Source organism: Hylaeus anthracinus, unplaced genomic scaffold (genome assembly GCF_026225885.1).
Source record: "Hylaeus anthracinus isolate JK02 unplaced genomic scaffold, UHH_iyHylAnth1.0_haploid 2, whole genome shotgun sequence".
Taxonomy (NCBI): Eukaryota; Metazoa; Arthropoda; class Insecta; order Hymenoptera; family Colletidae; genus Hylaeus; species Hylaeus anthracinus.
Window position 1 is genome coordinate 4,545,980 of NW_026534838.1, and position 13,095 is coordinate 4,559,074.

Below are 13,095 nucleotides of genomic sequence, written 5' to 3' on the forward strand. Positions count from 1 at the left end.
GAAGTGTCTGAATCAAGTTTTGGTGAACTCTTGTTGAGAAGTGTGATCAAGTCCGAATCTAATTTTGGTAAACTCTTGTTGAAAGACATAACAAAGCCTGAATCCCATTTTGGTGAACTCGTCGTCATGCATTTCCTTCTTCGAATTCATCTACTGATTTCTATTAACGAATCTACCATTTTCCTATCAAACTACCAGAGCGTGACTGTTGAAACACCCCCGGATCGATTTCGCTAATTTCCATCTAACGTCTCGCACGTCACGCCTGAAGACGAAGCAAGGTTCAGCGAGGATGCAGTTTGCGACCAAACCCTATTCCACGGTACGAATCATTACCCGGAGATTATTGGAGTGTTCCTCCCCCGTTCCTTTGAACTTGATCCCGGACACTAAGCAAAGCAACCGCAGGCAGTATCAATACCATTCCTCGAGTTGCATTCCGTTCCTTTGATGCCAACCCCATGGATTCCTCGTTTACTATATACCAGTAACAACCATAAATGGCATTATCCCTCGGAACACTCGGCGCAATTCTGTTCTGATACAGCAAGTAAAGGGATTCTCCGTTCGCGATCCACGAACCGCGTCGAGAGAGCTGGCAGCTCGGACGCTCGAAGGCCGTCCTCGAGGCGTCCCATTTGAATAAGACAAATGAAGACATCCGGGAGACACACGGCGAGAACGATGAAGCCGATACCCGAGATTGGGCCGAGGATCACCTACAGCGTTCGCGGAGCATCGAACCGTACCGATTGATTACCATCGTTACGAAGACAATGCCCGACACGGGCTTACTCTAACGACGCAGCTAACTTAGGAACCAGGGGATTACCCCGCGCCGTGGTTAACAAGCTCCGTAGATCGTGGTCTGTTCGCTGAAAATTGATCCGTCTACTACCACCCACGCCTCGCTATCGCCAGCATTTTTTTCAGCTGCTCGTCGCGCACGTAGGGTCTGCGCCGATTGCTGCTTTATCATGCAGATCTGACGCCACGCCGAGTAAATAGAAAGCTAGCGATCTTCTCGTCACGCGAGGATCGGGTTGGGTTCGGCTCGATCCACGGTTGCAACGATTGTTAGGCGTAAGTGGCCCGGCGGATCGGTCTGGCCCGGCGAATAACGTGTTAACGGATTAGAAAGTGGCTGCAGGTGCTTCCTTTCGTGACTTGACGCGTTAACGGGAGCGGTACAGTTTCTGGCGGTGGGCGAACACGCCGACTGGTTTTTCGGCGTTGCGAAAGGGTGCGCTGGTTGCATGGAAATGTAGGTGATTGAGGAGGCAAGAAGAGGAGGTGTAGATGGGGAAAAAAATGATTGGAGATTGGGAGGGAACTGATTCTTGACGAGAGATCTTTGCTGCTGGAATTAGAAGAGCGAGGTGAAGAGAGACTTTCTATGAGAACTGGGGCCGATAATTCAGGGACTCGTGGTGAAACATAACATTAAATTCAAAGAAACGCGACCCTGATTTGTTATTTTTAACACATCAGTAACCGGAAATTTTCTTGATATGTGACATTGAAAGAATCTAAATAAACTCCAATAAACTCGATAAACTTTAAAGGAGTATATTTTACTGTTAAAAAAGAATCGAATACTGCCAGGACTGAACACGACGAGCAAAGCTTTTGCAATATTCTACATCGTCCTGGGTTTCATTAACTGAAACATTAGGTTATGGCAATTTTCGATACTTGTTTATCACTCATCAGGTCATTTTTATCGATCTGGCATTGAAAATTTGCACACCAGATGGCAAAATACTGACGGTAACGAGGGCGATAATAAAGGTAACGACATTACTAAACTGCGGATTTCTATGCATTTCTAAGAAGTTTGAAACGACAAGAAAATATTGAAAGTGAAGTTGATTAAAATGAATTCCTGTTTTCGTTCAATTTTTGTAAATACGTTTGCGAAGAATTTTTCTTTCGCACAAAGATCCCCTGTCTTGGACGTTACTTTCTGACCCCTTAAATAGATTATACAAGCGCAAACGCGTGTTTGCGTGATGCAAAATTAATATTCTTCCCGTTTTAAAGAGAAGATTGTACGCACATTACTGAATAACCATGCAAACCCTGATAGTCACCCTAACCATCCTACATCTCCATATTGACTTGGACCACTCCCCACCCCCAAAGCGACCAACTAAAATTGACTTTAGAAGAATACACCAGCACGCCTACTCGAGAGACACCGCCACCGCCCGAGATAAAACTTTCCTCCCCCGCATTGCCTCGCAGGAAGCACTTCCCAGCAATTTCCCAGCGAGTATATCTCGAGCCGGCTGAAATATCCCGTTCCCCGCTCTCGTCGAATTTAATATAAACTCGAGGAGAGGAGACAGCGGATCCGCGCCGGTCTTTTCAACGTTTCCCCAAACACCGGTGCTATTGTATCGAGTTTCGGAGCGTCACTGCGCGAGAACCCAATCGAAAACCGCCCCCGCGGTGGCGGCGTGCACAGGCGGGCGGACTCGAGGGTTCTGTCTCGCACGCGATTTCTGCGCAACTCGGAGCTTTTCCCCTATCCCTCGCCATCTGCTGGAAGCTGGACGAGTGAGGAGACGTATTGAACAGGCCGAGTGCGCGTGCAGAGATGCGCCCCCGGCAGCACGGGGCCGCAGTCCGCACAATAAAGAAAAAAATCCCCACGGAGTTAGGGGAACAGAGAGGCGGCGAACCTAGACGGAGAGAGAGACGCCGTCCTAATCCTCCTGGACGCCGAAGAGGCAGACTCGATTAATAGTCACGGTCGCGAGAGAAACGACGTCGTCCTCGACGGAGCCTCGGGATGAGACTGGTACTTTGAGCGGCGCTTCCGTTACGGAGGACTTCGATGGACCATCGTTGCCCACCACCGGGGCGACGCGACTCGCGGCTTTAAACCGACCCAGTCGATCAGACGCGATGTGCACGTCGGTCATGTAAACGCTCCGTGTTGTATCCGCGTGGTGTGTTACGTGTCATTCGCGAGTGTGACTTACGAGACTTTCTTGAGAAATGAGACCGAGTGCGGTACTGCTGTTGCTGTTCCTGTGCACCCTGTTCCTCTCGTCCGAGTCGAAGCTGAGGCAACAGGCAGCGGTGGACGACGACGACGAAGATGAAGATGAGTGGGACGACGAGGACGACGAGGACGAAGACGAAGACGATCCGTCCTACGAGCCCAAGCCGGAGGTTGACGACGACGGACGCATCTACAAGAACCCGAGGAACTCACCGTCGGCGATGTGCCCGCGCGATGAAAAACAAGCGGATCTCCTCGGGCAGAAGTGTCTGAGGAAGTGCTCCACCGACGAGGACTGCAAGAGCAAGAAGAAGAAATGCAGATGCGACGGTGCGTGCGGCATGTCCTGCATCAAGCCCGAGAGGGAATGCCCCGTGCTCAACGAGATATCTCACGGTGTGCTGATGGTCACCGGGAGATTCTTCGGGCATCGGGCACGTTACACCTGCGATCCCGATTACTATACCGTGGGCCTCACCGAGAGAACGTGCAGGGCCGACGGCCACTGGACCGGCACGCAGCCCTCGTGCAAGAAGGACGCGACGTCCTTTTGCTCTCAGCCGCCGAAAATGAAAAACGCGCGACACAACGCTCTCAGCGAGCAGACGACCTTCGACCTGGACAGCGTCATTCAATACTTCTGCAATCACGGATACGTGACCGCCGGTGTTAGGAAAGCCAAATGCCTGATGATGGAGGGTGCAGCGAGCTGGTTCGGACCGGACATCACCTGCGAGCCGCAGAGTTGCGGACCTCCGGCGGACATCCCTAACGGATGGCACGCGGGTACGTATTGTTTTTTTAACAGGCAAGCGTGTTTGCCAGATGCTTGTGCTAGGTAATACTCGTGTCCTTTCCTTTGTTTTTATCAGTGGCGCGCGACGTACCCAATACGTTTGCTGAATTTCTGAAAGGGATGAAAGTTTGAAAGATGTTAGAGAAAGAAACGCTAGGAATCATTTTTAATTTGCAAGTGAAATGGTCGAGGGATGCTTTATATGCGTGGGAAGATCTTTTTTTCAAATAAGATCTCTGTGTAATAGTATACTTTTGTTGAAAGTACTTTTTGTTGATTCGTGTTTCCAATACACGCGGTATGCTTCGAATAATAAATGTTGAAATGAGATAAAAATATTCATCAATTCTAGATGTATAAATATTCGTACCTTTTGTGTTTATTTAAGGAGTTTGTTTAAATTAAGTGGTAGGTTTGAAGTTTCCAAGTGTATCTTTGTATAAATATGTTGATGCATATATTAGGGGACCGAAAAGTAATCGAAATTTTATCAACATTTATTTATCAGACACACTAACGCTTTTTGCCAGCGTAAAGGCAGTTGTTCGATTCCCTTTTTAAAAAAGTCTTTCCTGCTGATATAAATCTATACATCTATAAGGCTATCCATTAAAACTATTTATGATGAAAAGTTCATTAGATAATATCAAAACTATTATTTAATTTACTCAAACTACTTAAATAAACATAGAGGTTAATATTTATGGAATTGACATCCTCTGAAAGTTGTAAATATTTTTCAATTTAAAGTCCGAAATTAATCAGAGGATATTTTATCAACCTCGAAAAAATCTATAAATTGCGAGGTACTTTAATAAACACTCGAAATTGTGTATGCGTTTCAAAATTAATTTAGCAGTACGTTAAATCGAAATAAAATTGGTTCACCACGCCAGTTCCTTTGTTTTATTCGATCCACGAGCGTAAATGGTCGCGCACCACTGATTTTAACGAGACTTCGCGAACCCGTGGAACGGTTAAAAGTTAGGGATAGATATTTGCTTTGGCTGCGGTAACAAGTTTAAATAGCGAAACTACCTCTGAACGCTGGCTCGAAAACTATTGTTCTCGGGCGTTTATCCCAACGTTTTGATTCACTAATTCGAAATCATCCCCGGTATTACAGAAACTTAGTTCGCGAACAGAACCGTAATCATCGAATACAACGATTCAGACATCGCGATTTAAACATTCCTACATCACAGGAACAGAAACAAGTAAATGGAATAAAATTAATTTAAAGTTCGTTTCTTTCTATTGTTGATAGTACATCCCCGCTCAGAAGTATGTGGACACTTCCTTAATAGAAACGAATGTCTGATAAAAGTTGCAAATCTATTAATATCAATTATATTGCTCACCTTCTTACATTACGTTAGTAATAATAAAAAAAAAACCCTGAAGATAACTAGATAATGTCAAAATTTCTTTTACCAAACTTGGATAGTATTAATTTCTTCATTATATTCGAAATAATATTATTCATTTATTTTTCAATATTTCGCCATAAATATTTTGAATATATTAAACATTCATTCTGAACTTCTCATCCTTACACTACAAAATTGATATGATTTAGCGACAAAACTTGCATAGTAATAAATTCCTCAAATGTATTAATATACCGGTGTATATTAATTATTCATGGAAAGTAGTAAGTGTTCACATATTTATGAGCGAGGATGTAATTGAAAACTCCAAAATAAATAACTAAACAGACCCAGAAGATATACCGTCGAGAATCTACATCTAGCTAAGAATCTCAAGCTAGCACTTGTCACAAGAATAATTTACCTAACACGATAGCTTCAGGGATAGCTCAGGCAATTGTTTCACGATCTGCGTACTCGTAAACTACGACCTCGTTGGCCCTATATTACACAGTATCCCTATATTACACAGTATCGCCATCCAAAAAGCCACGCTCGTAGATTATCCTCGGTGCTCGTACGCGCAATATCACATCTAACGATAGATCACCTGTAATGGGACACTATTTCAGCTTTCATCCTAAATAACCGCCATTCCCCGAAACTCCACGTCGCTTTTATTCCTTTTCAAGGCGAGTGTTACACGTACGACTGTCGCGTGTCATACCACTGCGCGGTGGGATACGAATTAGTCGGGAAAGCGGAGAAGCTCTGTTTGGCGGACGGCACATGGACCCCGAAAGAATCGCCGCAATGCGTTCAAGTAAGCTTCGTATAAAAATTCCGGGCCGCGCGATACCGTCGCGTTGGCGCCTCTTTTTCCCCAGACACGATACGACGGGGAAATGTTTTCCTGTTCAGGTTACATCGGTGCAATGCCCCAAGCCGGATAATCCAGTAAAAGGGAAGGCGGTGTACACCTCGTATGCATACAATTCCATCGTGCATTACGAGTGCGACTACGGTTACACGGTGGTAGGTGCCGGGACGAGGCGCTGCGGCGCTGATAAAAAATGGACTGGAAAGATGCCCACTTGCCAGGAAATTAATTGCGGTTCACCTGGTGTTCTGTATAACGGCTGGATTGAGAATATCGAGTCGGGTGAGTCGGAGGACGCGCAACGCGGGCATTATAAATAAACTACGTCTTGCGGAAATAAATCACAGACTTTGTAAACATCGCCCAAGTAGCCGCTGTTCGGATATATTAACCCTTTGCACTCCTAAGCCACCTGCGCTCCCCGGGAACTTTTCTCGCAACAACGCAACGCAAAAATATTTTACGTGCAACTAAATTGAGTAACGCATGAAACGGTTGTATATATTCACGAATAGCATACAAGAATTCTATTGAAAACGAAGAATTCGATATGAAAACGGTCATTTGACCGGTCGTGGTATCCTTTGGTTAATAAAAATGTAGACTTCCAAGAAGAATCGTCTAATTTAACAAACTGCGAAGAATTTGTCGTGACCATTCCGTAACTCAGAAGTCTAAGAAAAATGGTCTCAATTTGTCTACACAAATTGCTTGGAGTGCAAAGAGTTAAATAAAATGTAGGAAGACAGGTAAGGTATTCTTTCTCGTACTTTCGAGTAGGTGAAATTCCAAAGAGTAAACAAACCTTTACATCCTCTCAACTCCGCCCTCTCTTAAATATCAACAAGAATAGTCACCTACCTCCGTAGAAATTAGAGCGACGACCATTTCGTTCGCCACAGCGTTCCGAACTAATCCCCCGAAATACCATTCCCCGCAGGCACGGGGCTAGGTGCCAGCATTATTTTCCGCTGCAACGTTCACATGAAGCTCGAGGGAAACACTTCCTCCATTTGCCAGGCCGACGGGAAATGGAGTTACCCGTTGCCGCAGTGTCTCGCGCCGTGCGTGGTGCCGCAAATAGAGTATGGGAACATAACTGTGGCCAGCGACGACAACGACCACGTCAACAACGCCACTGTCGTCGAGCACGGCGAGAGGCTGCTGGTTTCCTGCGTGCAGAATTACGAATTCGCCGCGAACAGTACACCGGTGCTGTGCCAAAACGGTACCTGGTCGATAGTTCCCAGTTGCTCGCCGGCTAGGTGCAAGCAGATGCCGAAAGCGCCGAAAAACGGTATGGCGATCGCGCCGAAGACCGATCACGGGATGAAGGCAGTGTTCAAGTGCAAGGATGGCTTCAAACTAGTCGGTGGTGGGCCCTTCAACACCTCCATGTCGGTGGAATGTCAGTACGGCAACTGGACCGGGGATATTCCTCATTGCATACAGGTCTTCTGCCCGTTTCCTGGTTTCATCGAGAACGGGAAGGTCTTCTTGGTGGGCAACATGGGCGTTTACGATTACAGGCCCTACGTAAAGAAGGTCGTCAATAACAAGCAGATCATGTACGACTGCGATAAAGGTTACGTGCTGGACGACGGACCCACCGGGGCCACTTGCATCGGTGGCTACTGGAGGCCCAAGACTTTGCCCAAGTGCATCCCTGGACAACATCCTAGGCTACGCTGGAACAGGCGTCGAAGGTCTGTCGACGACGAGGATCTCACTCTCAGCTATCGGTGGGTTGTTTTCGATACGGTTCCTTGGAAATCAAAATACAACCTGCTTTTGCACGGTCTTATTTCATAAGAAAATAGTATGATATTGTATGTTTGAAGTCGTCGATTCCAAGAGGCACAGGTGTGCCTCTCTTTTAATTGATTTTGTACTTTTTTTGAATCGTATTTTGAGTTTGCAGAGCACTCTAACAAAAGCATCTTTTGCATAGTGGTGCTACCTAGAGAGTTAGTTAGTTTTAGATGTAATTTGACAGATTTAAGTGAAGAAATTTGAAAAAACTCGGTCAGAGCGTTTTCAGGAATCGATATATAATCAACATTCTATTTCACTTCTATTGCATTGCGGATAGTGCGTGGCTTAATATTAGTTACACATTTACCAACCTTCGCAGTGGATGCATACACATATTTGCAGAATAAAATAGATTCCTATTTAGGTTCAAGATTTTATTTTGCATCAGGATCCGCAGTCTAGTTATAACTATTTATGAAGTTTCTAAATATTTTTTTGCACGTTTCTTTATACGGTCCCTACCTAAAACAGATTTGTCTGTATTATTAATCCATTCGAGGAATTTCCAGAATCAACAGACTCCCTTTTCTCTGCATTTACTCAAACAACTCGAAGACCTGTTGATTTCCAATTCCCCAAATATCCCTCACTCGAGACCCAAACTGGTTCTAAAATTCAATCGAACCGTCTTTTTTTCCCAGGAAATTCATCGAGTTCTTCCGTAAGATCGGCAAGAAGCTGCTCCACCTGCAGATGAACAAGGGTAAGGATCACGCGAAGCATCGCGCCGAGGCGAAGAACAGCAACGTGAGCCATCACGAGGGCAACACGACCGCGGATCCCTTATCCTGGAAGAAGCATCCCGGCCACGGGAACCGATCGCGCCTGCCCGAGGAGAAAATGATCGACTTCCTGAAGATCGTCTATCGCAAGCTGCAGCGTATCGACGCCAGACAGTCGGGCAACGCGACGAACGGCAGCATGCACGATCTTCTGAACGCGATGAGCAAGAACTTCTTCCACGTGGACCTGTCCGAGTCCCGCAGGAACGGCTCGGGCAGAGGACGCTCCGAGTTCGAGATCAGGAATCAGCGGGAGTTCGTCAAGCTGAAGCGCGAATTCGAGAGGATCATGCGGTTCTATAACAAGTCGATGCGCTGGAACGAGAAGCAGAGCCGCAAGGACTCGAAGAAGAAGAACGGCGGCACGTCTCACCTGGACAAGGCGAAGAAGTCGAAAGAGAAAAAGAAGCACAGGAAGAACTACTACAAAGGCTTCTACGAGTTCCTCAACTGTTACGTGACGGAGAAGCTGTCCATGCTTGAGGCGCGCAACGCGACGGAGGAGCTGATCAAGAAGATGAAGATCGACAAGTTCACCGTGAGAAACGGCACAATGTTCACCGTGGGCGAGATGTACGCGTTCTTCAAACATATCATTGAGGAGAGATTGAACGGGACGGAAGAAACGACCATGACAGAGGCGTCGACGGTGCCGTCGTCGCCGACGCCTGCTACTACCACTACGATGACGTCGAGCGCGCCGACGACGAGCCCCGCGACCACGACGCTGCCGACGCCGAGAGAGATCGAGTCCCACGATAATCGAACCTCGTCGACGCCGACGCCCGGTAACGAGTCCTCTGTCTTGGACAACGAGATTCCCGCCAAAGAAGGTGTGCCGAAGCACCGCAGCAAGCGAATACGAAACGCGTCCGAAGACGCGGGACCATCGCGTCAGAAGAGGAGGTTATTGTCCGTCAACGATCTTCAGAACGTCGGATCGTCGCCGAAACGCAGGGTCTCGAAGCGATCGAGGGCCTACGACGAGGAGAAAAGAAGTCGGTTCACGTTCGACGGACTGGAGGCTCAGCAACAAAGCCGCTCGAAGCGATTTCTGCTGATGTCGGAGCTGGATAATCAAATATTTCTAAAGAATCTGTATCTGAACGCATACGAGGACGGATACCGGACGAACGTGAAACGGTCCATCGTCCAGGAGAATCCCACGAACGGCCCGACCACCGTCTACAGGAGGCGCAAGGGTAACCTCGACGCGTACGAGATCAAGTGAACCGGGGAGATCGTAATTGTGTTGTGATATTAACGGAATTTATTAAGTCATTTACCGATATCAATCGATTTTAGGCGAGTATGCATCATATACGATAGTCGTAATCGTTGTCCCTCGTCGATGCGCATTGTAAGACGTGTATCGCGCTTTTTTGATGAATAAATCTTTTCCATGCAAGTCTCGGTGTGGCCCGTATTCAACGGGCGTCATTATTCGACAGTTTTTCGCCCGCGATGTGAGCCGATAGCGCGATGTTTGTTCTCATTTATTCAGTTGTCGTTGCGCGAGTAAAATCGATGTGCCGTTCCCGTCGCGGGCGCGAGGGGATCCGTAGAGCGTCCACCCTTTGCAGTCGAAATCGACGTTCTTGTAAGATCGAAATTCTAGGTAAGGGAGTTCATTGTCTCTCGCTATGTTTCAGACTGATCTGTTTCCAATTTTCTCAGTTTTTTCATTTACTTGTACTCGGATTTTTTAGTTCTTTCTCAAGGGGGGCTGTATTTATTATTTTTTTTTTATTGTAGAGTGTTTCGAAACTGTTTGGATTTCTCATCGATGATTGTGTAATTATCTGAATTTAATTTGGAAATCTTCCTTTCTCTATTTCTTTTTATATTTATTATTTTTTTACTGCAGAGTGTTTTAGAAACGTGTTCGAGGCATCTTCGATCGTGCAATTATCTGAATTTAATTTAAAAGTCTTCCTTTCCAAACGTGTTTGAATTCGTTATCTTGGACCGTCCACATCAGAATTTAATTTAGAAGTTCGATCAAATGAATGCGTATTACGAACCGCGTGAATAATTTTCACGTGAACTCCCGTTTCTACTGGAAACGTCGACGTAATTTAGACATAGAGCAGCTGCTACATCTAGAGATAACCGCAACGTGAAAGTACGTACTTACTTTAACGTTTCTTATCGTAGTTAGCTCACATCGCAAAGTATTTTAAGCTCTTCGGAAAAAATCGTATTTAGTAGGGAATATGTTAACGTATTTTAAGTATATTGTGGGAATCGCATGAAACACGTTCGGGACTCGTTATAATCAAAAGACGATCTTCGTTAACAATTAAGTTTCATGACTGCGGGCTGTGTTTGTTGAATATTATATATGGATTAAAATAGGTTTTTTAACTGTTATCGAAAAACCGAACGCATTGTATTCGCGTAACGTTGTACATACGTTCATTTGACGTCTTTCTCTTCGGTTTGATACCAACGAAACGAAATGAAAAAAAAAAAGAAAAGAAGAAACAAAAAAAAACAAATATACGATCGTATCGACATTCCCGTCCTTCTCTTTGTAATTAATTTTTACTTGTGAATATTTAAGGTCCAGAAAAAAACACGTTCGAACCATGTGTATCAATCGGTCTACTCGACCGTCCATTTCACACGCAAACAATCAAACTCCACACTCATACATGTGCATTTTCATGAACAAAACGCCACGGACAAGTATCATTAGTGAATAATAAGTATTATGATACGAACAATACGACTAACGTGTACTTCAATCACCCCTGAAATCACTTATGAAACTTCCCATCCGTTACACCGCGGAGGTACCGTTACTTTTCCCCTGCGAACACAAAGAAAACATACTTTACGATATAAAAGCATTCTAAGTGAATAGTGAAAACCTTGGGCGTATTTATCGTACCCTCGACCGGGGTAAATTCCCCGAAGGTGCTTATTTTTCATCCAGAAGAAGACAACTACCCCCTTGAGTATGGAAATAAATCTGGCTGGCTATACTACGCCATACTGTACAGGGTGTGCAAAAATGAATGGTCTTCCGCTTCGGTTTTTCATGGTTTCATGGTTAAGATGTCAAAAATCCTATGGCGTAAGATATGTAATGGAAAAAGAAATAAAACAGACAGTAAGGAAAAAAAAAAGATCTTGATAAGTAGTAGAAAAGTGCAAAAACGCGAAAAGTAGCCTCAAAGCTCGCGCTATAAACACACCAAAAGAATCAAACTTACACTCTGCGCCACCTCGTTGCAAAATGTGCGAACAGGAATCGCATTACATATAATAGTCTAACTTTGGAGACCCGTCTTTTCTGGTGATATTAGACTCGATTATAAATTTTTTGATAGATAACCGTTGAATAAAAAATGTATGTTTGCAGCGGTGTCAAAGGGTTGAATTCCAGTGATTCCAGTTTCACACATTGGTGAAATTACGTCCACCGCGCAGTTCGACGACGCGTTAACTTTAATTTCCTGTAGAAGTAAGATAAGGCCAATCAAGCTGAAGAACAGGTAGCCGATTCTTTAAAGTACGGTGCTTAAACGACGCCGATCAGTCGGATTCGGGGATATCTCCGCATCGAGCCGCGTCCGCGATCGACGATTATGCCGTAACATCCGAGGTAATTAAGTCCGAAAGTAAGCAGAGCCTGAGAAAGGGGATCAGGGGTCCGCGTAATTCGCGCACCTCGCGGGAATCGGGGGCCCCGTGGCTCGGTCCACCTGTCAATATCGACGGTGTCATTAATTACGGACCAATTATAATTCGTGAGCGCCGGCGAGAAACCGTGTCCGATGTTATCGGTCGACGCACGGCTCGTTAACACATCCGCCCGTCGGTTCGGGGAATCGTGTTAAATCGATTAATCCACGACCAACACACGCATTCGTTATGATAAGACACCCGTTGAAGCTCAGATACCTGCGTATGATAACGTTCGCAATAAAATTGCGCGCTTCGAATCGAGAGCTCCGAAGTCGATGATTGCTAACGCGTAATTGGCCCGGCCGAGCGCCAATCGAACGCTCGCCCCCTCGGACGATTGCGTTTTTATTCCCGGGCATAAATTGTTCGCGGACAGGGCACCGAGGATGTTGCGAAATCTTCCGTGTAGGAGATTGAAGGAAGCCTGAGACACGGCTGAATTACAGCTGATTTTAGTACGAGGTGATCCTTAATTGCGCGTCGGGGCATATTTATGGATGCAAACGGAACAAGGAGTGCTGGATGATGATGCGAGGTGCTGTAGGTTTGTTTTAGGTGGATGCGAGATCCTTGTGGTGCGTTGTATTCTGGTGTGTGGTATGTTGTATGTGTGTGTCGTATTATGTTGCGTTACATTGTGTTATGATGTGTTACGTTGTTTTATGTTGTATTACATTGTATTATGATATGTTTTGTTGTGTCTTACTGTATCATGATCATTTATAATGTATTATGTTGTGTTA

At 45.5% G+C, this 13,095-nt stretch overlaps 1 protein-coding gene across 1 annotated transcript; it reads left to right on the plus strand.

Annotated features, from left to right (window-relative positions):
* Positions 1-2,583: 2,583 nt before the first annotated feature.
* LOC128893059 (uncharacterized) lies at positions 2,584-11,386 on the plus strand. The gene is made up of 5 exons (XM_054153796.1): positions 2,584-3,799; positions 5,872-6,002; positions 6,101-6,341; positions 7,000-7,801; positions 8,516-11,386. The coding sequence occupies exons 1-5, from the start codon at positions 3,007-3,009 to the stop codon at positions 9,885-9,887; spliced, it is 3,339 nt and encodes a 1,112-aa protein (XP_054009771.1). The 5' UTR covers positions 2,584-3,006; the 3' UTR covers positions 9,888-11,386.
* Positions 11,387-13,095: the final 1,709 nt, after the last annotated feature.